General features: G+C 44.4%; 1 protein-coding gene across 1 annotated transcript in view; it reads left to right on the forward strand.

Annotated features, from left to right (window-relative positions):
- MYO3A (myosin IIIA) overlaps positions 1-17,383 on the forward strand; it is a 1,336,625-nt gene that overhangs the window by 1,199,073 nt on the left and 120,169 nt on the right. The window contains exon 34 of the mRNA XM_085630108.1: positions 17,231-17,365. Within this exon, the coding sequence (XP_085486234.1) occupies positions 17,231-17,365 (135 nt within the window). The remainder of the gene's footprint in view (positions 1-17,230; positions 17,366-17,383) is intronic.

Genomic DNA, 17,383 nt, shown 5'->3' on the forward strand with positions numbered 1-17,383 from the left:
ATAGGAGCTATAAGGGCGAGCCTTACAGCCACTGAAAAAGAATCACGCCGCAAGCAAGGCCTTTGCCTTTACTGCGGGAAAAAGGGGCACTATGTACGCGAGTGTCCAGCCAAGCCAAAAACCTCACGATACCGAGCGAACAAAACGGTGACAGCAGTGGTGGAATCACCGGCGGAAAACTGAGGGACTCCGGGTCTAGGGAAGGGGCATCTTGGAGTCACACCCACATCCCTTCCATGTTGAGCCCGAATCAAAAAGGGCGAAGACATTTGTTTATTACCTTACACGTAGGAGTGCAGGACCAGTGGATACCTGTGGTAGCCATGATTGATTCAGGAGCCACGGGCATGTTCATGGACTACAATGAAGCACGGAGACTGGGTCTCACTCTCCTTCCCAAACAGATACCAGAGGAGGTGTATGCAGTGGATGGGAGAAGTCTGGTGACCGGACCTATCGGACAGCACACAGGAGAAATACCGGTGAGGTTCGGAAAACTGCATAACGAACGTATCGATTTTAGCATAATCAGAGCCCCGCAGTACGGGGTCATATTGGGTCTACCCTGGCTCCAAAAACATAACCCAACGGTGGATTGGCCTACGCATCACATTGAGATGACTTCCCCATTTTGTGAACAATGGTGCGGCATGCGGCAGGACCCCCACGAAGGTGAGGTAGGCGAAGGTCACACGGTCGCCACGGCAGCAGAAAAGGACGTAAAGCTGCCCAGAGTGTATCACAGTTTCGGGGACTTCTTCGATGAAATCCGAGCGGAGGTGCTCTCTCCACATAGACCGTTCGACTGCCAAATCGACCTGGTTCCGGGGGCTAGCGTTCCCAGCGGCAGACTGTATGCGCTCAAAGAACCCGAAAACGTACATCTACGGGGATATTTGGATAAGTTACTAGGGCTGGGGTTCATCAGGCCGTCGAAATCCCCTGCCGCATCGCCTCTCTTTTTCATTCCGAAAGCGATTGGCGAATTGAGGGCCTGCGTGGACTTTAGGGCCTTGAACGCGATAACCATAAAAAAACGGTACCCCCTGCCTCTCATAAGCGTTCTCCTGGAACAGGTAAAAAAGGCCCAAATATACACAAAGCTTGATCTCAAGGGGGCATACCATCTTGTGCGCATGAGGGACGGCGACGAATGTAAAACCGCCTTTAAGACCAGGTTTGGGCTCTTTGAGTACCTCGTCATGCCGTTCGGACTATGCAATGCCCCTGCCGCCTTCCAATACTTCCTCAATGAGGTGTTCCGGGAGGTATTGGATATCTACGTGGTCGTTTACATAGACGACATACTCATCTACTCCAACTCAGAGGAAGAACACATACAGCACGTATCCGCAGTTCTAAAAAAACTGAGGGAAAACATGCTATACTGCAAACTCAGCAAATGTGACTTCCACGTCACATCAGTGGAATTCCTTGGGGTGATGCTGAGCCCCAACGGACAGGAGATGGCGGAACGCAAGATCAGAGCGGTGGAGGAGTGGCCGGTGCCCCGAGGAGTAAAGGAAGTCCAGAGCTTCATAGGCTTCGCCAACTTTTATAGGCGTTTTGTTGAGGGGTTTTCAGGCTTGGTTGCCCCGATCACGCAACTACTAAGGAAGTCTCAGGAGTTCGTGTGGGGACCGGAAGCACAAAAAGCATTTGTGGCCCTCAAGAAGGCCTTCAGCACCGCCCCGGTGCTAGCTCACTCGAATCCGGAATTACCCTATGTGGTAGAAGCGGACGCCTCTGATGTGGCGCTGGGTGCCATTCTATCTCAGAGGAATGAGATGTCGGGTTTGCTCCATCCTGTGGCGTACATGTCTCGTAAATTGAACGACGCGGAACGCAATTACCATATTGCGGAGAAGGAACTACTCGCAATAAAGGACGCATTTGCTGAGTGGAGGCATTTGTTAATGGGGGCCAGACACGTGGTTACAGTGTATACGGACCACAGAAACCTCCAGTTTCTGACGGCAGCCCGGCATTTGTCTCCCCGTCAAATGAGGTGGATGATCTTTTTCTCCGGTTTCAATTTCCACATCACATTCCGACCCGGTACGGAGAACAGGAAAGCGGACGCGCTTTCGAGGCAATCGAATGCCAGGGATCCGCAGCCGGTTGCCGAACATTCCATCATCCCTCCAGGAGTTGTGATAGGGGTGATTCAACCACAGACGTTCCTCAGGGGGGTCCAGAAGGGGACACATACCTTCATGTGGCGGAGGTGGCTTCGCAGTCACAAGGAGTGGCAGATGAAGGACGGGATTCCGGTGAAAGGACGATGTATGTTGTTACCCACGCCTAGGCTTCGAAAACAGGCCTTCACCTGGTGCCACGTGTCTCCCTGTGCCGGCCATCTGGGTGTCGAAAAGACGGTAGCGAGCCTAGGACGGCAGTTCTGGTGGCCTGCCATGAGAACAGACGTCCGGAATTGGTGTTCATCATGTACCGTTTGCGCATCCATGAAATCGGACCACAGAAGATCGCAAGGACTCCTCCAACCCCTTCCTACACCGACCAAACCCTGGGAAAACATATCCTTAGACTTCATTGTCGGGCTACCAAAGGATCAAGGAAAGACGGCCATACTGGTGGTGGTGGACTATCTCACGAAGATGGGGCACTTCCTCGCTTGCAAACAGGTACCTTCGGCAGGAGAGCTGGCGTCGTTGTTATTGAAGAATGTAGTGAGACTACATGGCCTACCCAACGTGATCGTGTCGGACAGGGGGTCTCAGTTCACGTCGCACTTCTGGAAAACTTGGTGTTCGGCGTTACACGTCAAGTCTGCCATGTCCACGAGTTATCACCCGCAGACGGACGGCCAGACGGAGCGCCTGAACCAGTCGCTCAAACAATATCTACGTTGTTTTGTAGAGCAAGGGAAGGATGAGTGGGTGGACCTACTTTGGATCGCGGATATCGCGTACAACAACGCCACACATTGTTCCACCAAGGCCTCCCCTTTTTATAGTAACTACGGCCATCATCCCCGGTTCTTGCCGTTTCTGCACCCGGTCAGGGAAGACAGATTGCCGACAACAGCCAAGAGGGTGGCCCGCATCAAGGAGGCCTTGATGAGTTCTCGAGTTGCCCTGGAGGGGGCTAAGGCCACGTATAAAGCCTTTTCTGATAGGAGGAGAAGGCCTGGACCGGTCTACAAACCTGGAGATTACGTCTGGGTCTCTACTCGGCACATGAGATTCAAGAAAAGTAGCGTGTTCCATCCCCGCTTCATGGGCCCATATAGGATCCTTCGATGCATCAGCCCGGTGAACGTGAAAGTGTGCCTGCCCCAGTCCCTGCGGATCCATCCCGTGTTCCACGTTTCTCTCTTGAAACCCGCGAACGCGGTGAGGCCTCGTACGCCGGTGTCGGTGACTGTGGATTCGGAGGTGGAGTACGAGGTGGCTGGTATCTTGGATTCCAAGTGGCGCAGGGGCAAACTATGGTATCTGGTGGCATGGAAGGGGTACGGACCCGAGGAGCAGTCATGGGAACCTGCGGCGGGGGTTCACGCTCCTCGTCTGGTATCGTCGTTCCATCGTCAATATCCTTCCTGTGCTGGTCCTGATGGGGGGCGCTGATGGTAGGGGGATGTACTGTCAGGAATCCCCTCCCGCACATGGATTCCCTCCCACAATGCCACTTCCGTGAACCTGGTGCGCATGGAGGAGAGCGGACTACAACTCCCAGAATGCCCTCCGGCAACAATTGCCTTATGCCACTCAAGAGTTCTGGTTACATAACACCAAGGGAAACGCCTAGTTTTCATGTTATGCAACTCAAGAGTTCTGGTTACATAACACCAAGGGTAACGCCTAGTTTTCATGTTATGCAACTCAAGAGTTCTGGTTGCATAACACCAAGGGGAACGCCTAGTTTTCATGTTATGCAACTCAAGAGTCATGGTTATACAACGCCGAGAGTACTACTTAAGGAGAAGATCACTGGGACTCGGCGTCGGATATTCTGATCTTTGCCGGAGTACCTGGTTGAGGTACACGGACCCGTTGGTGAGTTGAGCGGCGGAAGGAACATTCTAAGGAGCGGAGGAGAGGTGCTGGCGTGTGCTTCCTGCCCGTGTCCTGTCCCGTTCTGAGAGCCGTATTCAACGTCATTGGGCACAAGTCCCGTTGGTAGAGCCGAAGCTCCCAACGGCCTGACAATTTGGAGAAAACGAGGTTGGTGCGAGCCGAAGCTCCCAACCCTCGTTCCTTGGGTAAACACACGCTTAGAGCTAAGACGCTATCCCGGAGGTGTTTCCGCGTCTTAGCCATCGTCACTCGTAGGAGAACTGGGATAGGTAGAGCGGCTGCTCCCCTCCATTCTCTGCGCCACCTTGGGTATCATCACTTAAACCCGGATACAAGAGACGCACACTAGGAGGTGTTCCCAGCGTCTTTGTGTTGTGTCAGTACTCTGGGGGATACTGGTAGAGCGGCTGTTCCCAGGTGGTAGAGAGCCCGGCCGGGTGACTCCCACGTGCCCCCCCGTAGATTCCACAACCTTGGAACTACCCTTCACAGCGGTCGAGTGGCATTGTCGGCCACTGCTTAGCACTGTGCCCTCCGTTGGAGCATACCGGGTCCGGTGTGCATGCGGAGGACGGTTAGACGAGCTGTGAATGGGTATCGTACTTTAACTGGTGATTCCAGTACCGGTATTCTTTGTTGTCTGTAGTTGTTTATCTGTTTATTAAATCATCCTTAAACCTCCATTTCTCTGGTCCGTCGTCTGTTTGTCCCAACCCCAAGAAAGCCAGGACGTTACATTTACAGTAACATTTTCACTCACATGTCTAGCTATCTTACTTGATTTTACCATTCATCACAGCATCTCAGCTCTTACCCATGCTAAGAACCGATCAACAGTATCCTATTTGACACAGGCTGAGAACATAATCGAAGAATGGCGGCTAGCCAAAAAACAAAAGGGAAAGAAAATGGGAAGCACATGTGTTTCAGCTATAAGCTCAGATACAATGAGGAAGAATATGTCATGCAATATGCTTTACAAATACCACATCATGGCCTGGGAGAAAGTCTAATCAAAGGGGTGTGGCCCTGCCCTGTCTCTTCCTGTTGATGACAGGTGAAGACAGGCACCCTCTTGGCCCGGGCTTTGCAGTGGAAAACAGTCTGCTCTTTGTAGCACGGTGCAGTTGGGAGGAGCCTACCTCCTCTACCACCTCCTGTCAGCTAAACAGGCACCAGCAGATTGAAGTCCCCCACCAGTGATCCTTGATTCTCCAATCAACAACACCTTATCACCTATCATTATTCCCAGGGTGGGTCACAGAAGGCCTAGTAAAACTTTTCTGAAAATGTGGTGAAGCACTCCTGATCAATCACTCCCTCAATGCTGCCTTTACTACTTACAGGTCTCCTTCCAGACATTATTGTGCATGACCCGTAGCTTACATTCTCCTTTCTCTTAGCTTCTTTTGTAGTGAACCAGGGTCACCAAGTTTCTTCAACATCCACCCCTTCAAGTAAGGAGATTCCCTGCAGTGCCTTTGCAGCTGATAATTGCTGATCCAACACAGCATGAGTAGTAACTATCTTCATTTTTAGGGGCACTCCCGTCTTTTGCCTGGACATTTACGTTATATCTAGTAGCTCTATTTATGTACATTCTCTCAATATGCATGTTTCCTTCACTGATCAATTGTCTGCATTTTTACCTGTTGGTACTAAGATGGTGGACTACTACAACTCACTCATTGTCATAATTCTTCTCACCTACCCCTGCCATCCTTGATATGACTTCTTCATTCCAATTCTGCTCTTTATCACTCTCTGTGGCATCCTTCCCATGTACTAGGACACCATTCCCCTGTTCACACTATTGTGTAGTAACTTCAAAGTGAACACTATACTCTCAGTTTTCAAACAGTTCACAGCAGCCAAATAACTCACCAACTGCTTAAGTCTTGTGTGCCCTTAACATGTCATAATTTTCAACTGCAGATCAACTCCACTACAAAAGTACCTGTGAGCCTATCACCTGCACTCCTCCAGACCTTATCAATTGTAAAATAAACCCATCAATCTTGGCTACAAGGACACCCAGGCCATAACATTTTTCACTGCCTCAGGGAGTTCGGCAAAAAAGACCAACCAGTACCAAAGATCCTTTTTATAAACTCTCTAAGAGGTATTTCTGTTGAAGAACTCTTAACATTTTTAAATCCAATGCTTCAGATGCTGAAATCCCTCAGTACATTGATTCTTGAACATCTATAATATGACCACTACTAGCACAAAAATCCCTGAAAGATAAAACGTATATCCTGTTGAACACCAAAGAATTTAATTCCAGCAAATAAGCAACCACAAAACTAGAAAAAAAAATCTGGAAAAACACTTCAGATATCTGAATCATTTCAAAAACTGAAAATGCAGAGACAAATCATGTTGGACCTGGCCCTCCCTACACGGTCACCCCCAAAAATTTGCCTTCATCCTCCACTTTTTTGATTAATTTGTTTTTGCTGGCCATGTGCACTTTACCACTGCTAATCAGTATGAAAGTGCTTGTGCTCTCACCTTGAAACATGGCAGAATTGGCTTGTACCCAATTACCATATTTAATAAACTTGTAAGTTCCTAGTCAAACGTCACTGTGCATACCCAGGGCCTTAAATTAAATGCTGCTAGTAGGCCTGTAGCACTGATTGTGCCATGCACTTGAGTAGTACTCTAAACATGTCTCAGTCCTGCCACTGCACCCTGTGGTGCAGTTTGAAACTGTCATTTTGACCTGGCAAAATAAACCTTTTGCCGAGCCCAAAGCTTCCTTTTTAAGTCAAGCCTAGGCAGCGCACATGTGCTGTCTCTCGACATGCTGTATCTACTGTGTGGACTTTCACCACGACAATCACTTTTCATTTGTTCCTTGGTATGCCTTTCGAAATTCCTGTAGTAAATACTTTACATTTGTCCTGCCTTTTGGCTGTTTTCTTCCTGCCGTGGCGACTGCCCCTGCTACATGGATCCTTTCACTATCGGCATTATGTTTAGTTTCAGCGCACTACTTTTTTTATTTATTTAGCCTTTGTTGCAACTTTGGTGGTCATCTGCCTGAAGTCGGTGCTCTGCATCCCTTCTCGTCTCGCCGGAGCAGTCCCATGTGAGCTGCTCATCGGAGTCCCGTTCATTTGACACAACAGGTTACAGATAAGTAATATTATGTGGATTTGCACCACTTTTTGGCATAATTTAAAGGCACTCAATGTGATTATGAGTGGACATGCACAACATGAATGAAATTCACTAACAGCAGTCGCGAGGATTTGCGCAGATGTGCACCATTTATTAAGCACTGATTGTTGCTCATTGTATGTATATATCCTAAACCAATTAGCCCAACAGTAGATACATTGTGTGGATGCACACCGCTTATCCTCGAGAGCAGAACTTGCTCTGTGCTGGTTAACGTTATGTTTGGCTAGCCTTCCCATTCCACTATGGATGCCACATTTATACAATCTAACTGCTGGTGGCCATCACAGTTTGTGCATGTATTGTCACAGCCATTTCAGGTAGGTCACACTGGCTTCACACCACTACATACACAGTTTAGTCCTCCCAAGCCGCAAGTGAAAACACGGAAAAGAACATCACAAACAAAAATCTCTGCACACTCGCATTTTCCACAAGACTGGTGGAAGCTGGGGCAAGCTTGGTATCAGTGATTGGTCAGACTTCTCTGGCGGGACCATCTCCTACCATGACTCTCCCAACATGCAACACGTGCTCCGCCACTGCTCGGCCCCCAACGCGCTCTCATGTTGTTGGAGTGAAAGGCTGAGAGGCAGACATCCAGCTTTGTCCTATCGCTCCTCCAGGGAGTATTCACTCACCAGCTATCTGTTATGCTGATTGTGCTTCGCCAGTGTGCTACCGACAATTGAACAGAGGTTAATGTAGGGTTTGCGTGCGACTTACGCCTGACAAGGATTGTGGTCTCTGATTGAGTAGGGTTTCACCCCCTCAACCAGTAAGCCAATTTCTTAAAAATCCACAAAGATTTGACTCTCCCCACCAAAGCCAAATGCATCAAACGATAGATCAAGAGACATTCAAACCAAATGCATTATTTGAAACCATCAAACACTGTCTCAAATCTACTGCACACCTATCTCTCTTTCCTCAAAACCTTCTCGCATGGTCAATCTTGCAAACTTCTTCTCTGAAAACATTTTAAAATTCCACAGTGAGCTAAAAGTCGATTCTCAAAAAAAGCCCATCCAAAGAAACTGCTAAGAATCTGTACAAAATGTTCATCTTCCTAAAAGCGTAACACTGAATCCCTATTCCAAAAATATGTCATATCTGCAGCTCCATCATACAGAGATCCCAATAGCCCCTTAACACTTTAAATTGTTAACATTCCTTTCATAACTAGATTGTGAACAGATCACATCCCTAATATAGGAACACAGCTACGATCCTAATGACTTCCAAAACCAAAGACATTTCTCCAAACTTCCTGGGTTAAAATATAGAAAAAGCAGTCTCAACTCCGAAAAGTAGTTTCCGATGCTTTCCCACCTAGATTTCAGCCCAGCAGCCAATCCCATAATACTGAATGACTTTTTGTAAAAGATGGAAGATGTTTGTACAGAAAAACAGACTCATCATCCATCAACATGCTTATGAAAGCAGACCTCCACAAAATTTTAATTACACAGTGAAATATTTGTAATTTCTAAATCTCACGTTACATGAAATTTGTGAACAGTTTTGAAATTTTGCATTACACAACCGGTCTCTTATTGGTATTTTGCAAGACTCATACACATGAAGTATGCACTCTTGTGAAAAAATTCATGCTAGCTACAAACAAACCCCAAACGATCTAAAAGTGTCATTTCATGAGTTTGTCATGGAATTTGACATAAAATAAACCATCATATACAGCCCTATATGATACCCTACTTCACACACAAAAAATCTCACTGCCCAACAGATATAATAATATGCAAAGTCTTCCTCGGCAAGCTAATAAAATTGATGAGTTCTTTTCAATCTAAAATTGAGCCCAACCAAAACAGTACTCCTGCTGCTCTAGTCTAGAGAATTTCTTCTCCTGTAAAACAATGTCTTAAGCACCTCTCATTCCTAGATATAGAACCATTTTTCAATCAAATGGCTAGCCTTCGTCATAGACCAAAAAATGATTAACTCAGATATCCAAATATACTAAAACTACCTACTTTCAATAATACCTTCTCAATCCTACTACTCCTCAACCTGACTTCGGAGCTCGATGGTGCAAATCTTACATCTATATCTGTATTTCTCATAACACCAAAATATAAGACCACCTACATATCCTGCACTATTGCACCTAGTACCAATTTGAAAGTAATACAATGCTTAATGAGAGCATTTCAGATCAGGAGACAGGAGGAGATGATGATATCTACAAGAAGACCAGTTTCCTACATAACATTAAAAGTGGCAGCTTACCTAATATAGGTAAAAACTCATTAGACAAAAGTACTTGCATAGTACCATAAAGCATTTGCTTTCATGACAATGGGAAAACTGAAATATGTAGCCTGACATGAGCCAGGATTGATGGCACAATGTGGACTCCTGCAAGGGAGCCATTTTAAAGATCTGTGTTATATCCTCTTAAGTGTCTTTGAATGTAATCCAGCCTAGCTGTCTCCTAGCTGCTCAGCCAGAGTGAGAGATGGTAACGGAATGTTGGGTGTGACTGTAATGAATGGAATGCCTGGGTGCCTGTGTGGATGAGTGGTGACTGTTGGAGATGGGCTGAGCAGCAGGGAGGCTGCTCCTGGTGGGGCTGGTGTAGTAGCTGGAAACAGGGCTGGAGAGATGTCTGGCAACGTGAACAAGGACTTATGTATTGACTTATATGCAACTAATAAGAAGTCAATGAAACTCTACCTGGCTTCCTGTGTCAACTGGTGTAAGGACACAACAATCTGCATCCCCTTGATCACTCTAATGATTCCCTCTGCAGATTATTTGCAGAATTATTACGCCACAAGTGATGTGCTAGAAATATTTTTCTCAGTCTCCTTGCAACTTGAACTAACTGGTATAAAAAAAAATAGATCTTTCATTCAGGTATATGTCTAGACACCCTTTGGCCCATTTTTGCTCAAGATGCACTTTCTCATCTTCAGTCATTATTTCATTTTGCCTCTGCCTTTAACTTGCTTGTTTCCCCCACTGCATTTATCCTTGGTAAATCCATTTAACTTTAATATGCTATGGTAAAAATGACCAAATAAAATTAAATTGGATTTAATGTAATTGACTTCAAACAGTGGTACAAAGCCCAGCTCTCTCACACCTTGTCATTAGCACTGTTCTATTAGCAGGCCCCTAAGAGCCACCCAACCCCTCTCAAAGTAATTTTCCATATGGTTGCATCAAAGGCACAGAGAAATTAGAATACATCACTCCTCACTTTCTCTGTCTTCCCCGTGAAGCCCCATCAACTTCAATATTAGTTGCCTCACACATAAATTCATCCACCTTAGGCTACCAATCTTCCTGACCAACAAACTCCACAACATGGAAGAAGATAGAGGCATTAGAGGCAAATTCAGCCTTCTAGTAGATGACTTAATGACCAGAAAATCTAAAACCTCCATCCAGGTATTCACCTCCAAGACCCCAGAGTCTTCAGTTACCTAATAGAAGAACTCCAATTCAATCCAAATATCGGGTTATTTTGGAAGAATTAGTAATTCCACCTATTCAAGCTGCGGCTAAAGATCAAACAATTACATTTCTTGTTCCACCTTCTTGCCATTCCACTGTTACTCTCGTTGAGGTACATATTCATGTTAGAATTCAAGCCCTTTGTTGCCCATGTGACTAGGTCCATGTTTTGTAAATATCATTGATAATTAAATAGCACATACAAAAACATGAGTAAATAATTTTGGAATTCTCATTCCTTTCAGAGTCGTTTCTAATAATATGTCCGGTATATATGATTTACCAGGGAAACCTCAATAATGCACAGAAGATGAATCTCCTTTGGTCTTTAATGGTATAGTGTTTGGACTTTGACAGTTTCTCTTGCTGTCACATTTCCAGATGTTCAGTGGTCACAATTAAACAAGTTGGGATTTTGTTTGATGGCTGCTGTATTTGTTTTCAAGGCCTACCCAATGTATTTAGAAGAAGCATATTGTGTTTCAGTAATATGTGTAGCTTATAGTTTTACAGTGCCACACTTTGGTCCGCACTAACAGTACTGGTATAAATCAGTGATTCTTAACATTTTGACTTCTGAAGATGCCCATTTAATCATTACTAGTACCTGGGGACTGTATCATAACTGGAAACCGGGGACCCCAACTGAGCCATTACTGGAAGCCGAGTACCACGGCCTAAGCTTTTTCGGTGAGTTGAACCACAAAAGAATAGACAAAAAATACAGAAATGATTAAATATTGTATTTAATTCCCAAACAAATATATAATTAAAATCAAAACGGAAGGTCGGAGTGTTTCTAAGTTGAATTGAGGCCACTCATAATCCTTACTATATTCTGTTTGATGCACATGCACCTCTCCCACAAATCAATCTGAGGATACTAAATTAATTTATAGCATCAAATTTCAAATTCATTCACATTTACAGAACATTTTAAAAAGTTCACTTGTACATGTTGCTTCTTTATTTATGTATACTTTATTATTCTTTTAATATTATTTGATTTCTAAGCAATCGCAGACCCCCAGAGTTTGCCTCACGGACCCCAGGTTAAAACCCACTGGTCTAAATGATTTAAGCACAGCAGAGGCTTAATTCTCAATCCAAGATTTTCTAATGTCAATATTTTTTGTGTCCGAAAGGAAGAACCACAGTCGAGGTTTTCGCGTTAGCCGCAAAGATGCTGACGCTGCATTCCGTGCGAGAGCGAGCGCAAGGAGGGAGAAGCCCCGCTGCTTTTCGCTCTTCACTGTTCTCGTCGTCCTGTCTCAACCGTTTGCCAGGCACCCGCTCACCCGTTTGCCCTCAGGGTGAAGCTCCATCGAGGCCCATAGAGATCCCTCGGCCCCCGCTGCTCCGGGACTGCCAGCGGCCCCCTGTAGCTTGTAGCTTGCAGCTGCGGGCGGCGGAGAGAGGAGAAAAAGTGCGAGTCGGGAACTGGAGGCAGTGAGAGGCGCTGAGGCCTGTGCTTTTTGGCGGCACACTCTGTGCAGCACTTCCCAGCTGAGGGCACTGACCTCACCAACGCCGCTCCGCCGCCTCCCTCATGCAGCTCGGTAAGTTATAGTGGCTTGTACCGGGCACGGCTGGTGACTGCGGGTGCTGCTGTGAGCGTTGAGAGGCGTTGTGAGGCGTTGTGAGGCTGGGTCTCCCGGAGGGCCTGTGGAGAGAGCGGCGGAGGAGCCGGGCTCCCTGTCCGTGTCGCCTGCCTGCCTGGAGCCAGCCCCAGAGCCAAAAGCCAAAAAGCTAAAGTCAAAGTCAAAAGCGCCTCGATATTGAGGAAGCAAGTGGCGCCCTGTGGTGGCAACAGTAGTTGTGTTTGTGCTTTAATCATCTTTCATGAGACCCCGAGAACCTATAGCCAGGGGCGTTGTTGAAGTGTTGTTGAAGTGTTGTTGAAGTGTTGTTGAAGTGTTGTTGAAGTGTTGTTGAAGTGTTGTTGAAGTGGTGTTGAAGTGGTGTTGAAGTGGTGTTGAAGTGGTGTTGAAGTGTTGAAGCTGCAGAGAAGGACCAGCAAAAGTTTTTCCCTGTTTTTCCCGCCACCTAGAAATTCAACTTGCCGGGGAGCAGAGGGATCAGGATGGGTAGAGGCAGGGAACACTCACCTTGTTACCAGCTCCCAGCGCGATCATTGAAACTTGTGGGTGTGGGTGTTTTCCGCAATACGCTGGAGGTCGGTGCTGATTTAAATTGAAATCACGAATGTTCGCAGTACCTTAGAGATTTTTTATGCACTGGGGAGAATTCTATCATCAATTTTATCTTTGTTAGAAAAGAGTACTGTAAATTCTGATCATATATTGAAAGTTCTCTCCTATTTTAATGGGGATCCAAGAACTTAATCAAGTTAATCATGCAACAAATTAGTTAGCAAAGGTCCCTGATATAGATTGCTGCTCATGCCAGACATGTAACGGGGTGTTTAAAAGAGGAATTAGGATAGAGGAGCAGGAAGTTAAGTAGGATTCTATAGGTGTACCACCCAGAGGTAGTCCCCAGGTAAGTTCATCCCCAGTTAACCAACATAGAGAGAGTTCCCAGCCTACTAGTCAAGGGGGAAATTTTAATTTAAAAGTAACCCCGGTTACGTCCCCATTACGGGTATACCCTATTTTTTTTTTAAGTATCTCAAACAACTCACGCACGACAGGTCCCTCTATTAAATTACAGTTTACTGAAGAGTCTGCTAATACATTAGTCACTGTACCCTTAGGGGAGGTCGCCCCACCGAGAGAAAGTAATACCCGACATAGTCGAAGGGGAAAGAAGAAGTACAGGATTCAACGTATCCCTAAACAGAAACAGAGAAAAAAGTGGTTCACTTCCGTAATTGAGGAGTTAAATAGTACAAAATCACCATCAAGTAGGAAGGTTTCTGGGCCCTTGGGGCAATCTATATTGAATGTTGGTCATAATGCATGGATAGATAACGGTAATCACCCGACCTGCTCGAACTCGGAGCTGATTAAGCTGCGGAGCCAAGAGGGTCAGGAGGAAAGAGGGACTCCTAAAGTCAACATGGGTAACATTGAGAATCAGAGTTTTCTCTGCAACACTTCTTTAGCTAATTACGAAACAAGTAGAGACCCTATACCAGGAAATGTATTGCTAAATTCATATGTCTCTGTATTAGAACAGGGTTTATTTAGCGGAGGTGCCCCTCTTCCTCCTTGTGGATGGGATACTTTCCCAGTACGGTTTGATCCAGGCCAGGGGTGAGTTGGGGAGGGGGACTTAATCACAGTTTGTAGCAGTAAGAGGGTTAGGTCAGAGAGGGGATCGGTCTTGGGGCCGATTGGTAAAAGGCCCATAGGGCATATAGGGCCGGGTGTGGGCCAGGTGAACACGACTTTGCTCCTTGTTTCCCTGTTTGACACTGACTCAATGTTACTGAATAGAAGTATCCTTCTTCAGTTGCTATCAGAAATAGAGGACTTGTGACTTGTAACAAGCAAAGACCTAGAGTTGGTCTATTTAGACATGAGGAGTGCCCCTCCAAGCACTAGAGTCACATTCACGTCAGGGGTAGTTTCAATGTTAGTATTGGCTAATGTAGATTCCTTTAGGAAGAGAGGAATAGACGTGCACTCTCGTATGAACCCTTGCACAGTTCCGACTGAAAGTTCAGTAAAGACCCACCAGGTGCCAGGTAGCCGCTTCTCCTCTCCCATGGGTGTTATAATCCCTATAAATCCTAAAGACATTGAAATACCAGTAGGGAGAAATCTAGGAAATAGAGAAATTAACATTATAGGTCCCCAAGTTCAAAGGCCCAATAGTCCCATTGTGGGGGATGAGATGGCCCAGTGGAGCTGGGTGGCCAGTACCCTGAAAGGCTCAAAAGAAACAACAAAAATGCCCTTGTTGCGGGGGTAGCCAATTGGAAAAATCCTATCCTGGAATTTAGCAGGGGTGGGAAAAACTAATTGTAAGCTTAAATTATTAGAATATGACCCTAAAATAATTTGCCTCCAGGGAACCTGGAAGGATGAGGATTTTCCTTTTGAGAATTTTTATGTATATTGTTGTGCAGCAAAATCTTCTGTAAAAGGGCAAGCTAGTGGTGGTTTAGCTATTTTACTTAGCTGTACCATAAGATGAGATCCTGTGATTTTCATTCATCCCTCAAAGTGTTGTATGGGGGTGAAGTTGAGGATGGGTGAAGATAAATCAGGGCAAGCTGTTTTTCTTTTCCTGGTAAACATGTATATTCCCCCAGGGAGAGCATCTAACTCACTGATTGATTCAATCTGTACTTATGTGCAAAGGATAAGTAGCACTGAAGAATGCTGGCGGATTATGATGGTGGGTGATTTTAATGCCAAATTATCCAATGGTGCAGTCATGTATTTTTCAAACCTTGAATTGGAGGAAGTATGGTTCATTCTAGATTCTTTACTGCCCAATCATTTAAGATCAGATAAATGAGGCCTGTTACTTTTGCATAATTTGAGAATGTTCAACCTAGTAATGTCAAATGGCAAATTTCCATAGGATTCCCCAGCCTCCTTTACTTACCGGGGCCCATGTGGTCACTCATTAATTGATTACATGGTGGTATCTTACCAACTGTTTGGTGCATGTACATAATTCAAGGTATTTCCAACAAGCATGAGTTATCATAGAATTCTGTCTGTTAATGTTGATATAGAAATCGAGAAGCCTGAACTCTGGAATCATAGGGACGAAAAGGTTTTATATGATTGCAGTAATGGGCGCACTTGCTGGTCACATAATTTGCTCCCAAGTTAAATTTTTTAGCTTTTTTAAATAATGTTTTAATATATATTAGAACAGTATTGATTGATTACTACGTATGTTTCTGAGCACTTGCACTTTTCCAACCTTTTTTGCTGCTAGCTGTCGAGTACTGTATGCTGAAAATTTTTCTCTGAGGTTTGAAATATTCTTGCACTGTTATTATGCTGCTGGTTATCTTGTACTGTATTGTGAATTTACAAATCTCCGCACTTTATTATATCGTTTTAATTTTGAAAGTTTTTATGATAGCATTAGATTGTAATCTTCATAAAAGTCTCCTAAATACCCATCGATGGCAATCTGATTTATTATGGATCAATCCTCTTGGCACTTGAAAGTTTACTGAATGGTTCCCATATATAAGTTTTTCCTTGTTTTTATATGATGAATTTAGCACTTCACTGTCTCTCTTTTTACGAAGTGTAATGTTGATTTTTGAATGTACCTTTTTCTTTTATGTGGAACTGTTCGGAGTCCCAAATCATACAATAAATAAAACTGGTATAACTGGAAGGACCACAAGTTTTACTTTGTAAGATATTGATCTGACAGCATATCTTTGATGTGGCAAATTCACATTAAATAATATACTCCACATTTTATTTAGATCTCTAGAGCTTCATAATGATTACATTTGGACCTTGATCATATCATAATATTGAAGTCCAGAGTATGATTAACTTAAATGTGGGTATATGTTCTTTGCCTGAAGAGCCAATGTAGGTGCACTTTGGAACGTTCATGTGACATGAAGAAAGAGTTCTTCACCATCATTAGAAGCTTAGCATTAGATTAATATTACAATTCCTTCTCCTAGTGTGCTTCTGTTACAAATGTTACTGTATAAACCCAAAATTGGTGTTGTTAATGAGCACCACCCCAAAGACTGAATTAATTTGCTTTACTACTGCTGTGATATGCAGCAGAGCTGCTTTAAATTTAGTCACAAGTATTGTTCAGCTCCCTTGCTCCTGAAAACAAATTATAAGACAATCAGGGTAGCTTACCTGCTGAACATTTGATAGCAATGGCAATTTTTATTGTCCCTCTTAGTCAACTGTGAGCATTTCTTTAGGAGGGCAGGTTTTGTATTATAATACATCTTTAAACTTGATAGCATCCTGGGTAGTCTAGTCTCAGTCCTGTCAGTTGCAAAGGAGCCCCCCTGCACCACAAGTGCAATATGTGATTTCATCTTTACTAGATCCTGGCATTTAACGCTGATGAAGATGGTCCAACACTCAACAAATGTATCTCATTCGAGATGTCTGTATGTTCAGATAGTGTTCTAGCCAAACGTTTTATTATTTGAGCTTGCGATCTGCAGTGAAAGAGATGCGCCATTGCAACCAAACAAAATTCATTTCATTCATAAAGCTCCATAAAGGAAGCCTCCAGATCCTGGTAAAGCTAAATATATGCTGCAATTGATGAAGTACTGGCACTTCATATTGATTGTACACTGTACGGTTGCTATGCCTATACTAGAGTGAAGATAGTGCTTTTATCCAGCCAGTTTGTAATGCTAGAAAGTTTTATTGGTTTTCGTAGATTTTACCAGTTTTGTGCTATTCACTACTTATGTCTTTATTAAATTTCGGATAATGGTCCTTTTTTATCATTTGATTCCTTTCCAACCACTGTGAGCTTGGATAAATTGCATACAAATGTCTACTCAAAGAAATATATTTTGTGTAGGATACACTGTTGTGCATTAAAAGTTGCATTTAAAAAAACTTGTATATTTTCAGTGGAGGAAAATATTTAGATCTGGAAGATTACTACGAAGAAATTTCATCAGTCCACAAAGTACCTAAAGATAAACTTGGCAGTTCTGAGGAAGATAAGTTATCACCCAGCTTTAGGCCTTCCCTCATTAACACGGGGTAAGTAAAATTATATTA

Source organism: Triturus cristatus, chromosome 10 (assembly GCF_964204655.1).
Source record: "Triturus cristatus chromosome 10, aTriCri1.1, whole genome shotgun sequence".
NCBI lineage: Eukaryota > Metazoa > Chordata > Amphibia > Caudata > Salamandridae > Triturus > Triturus cristatus.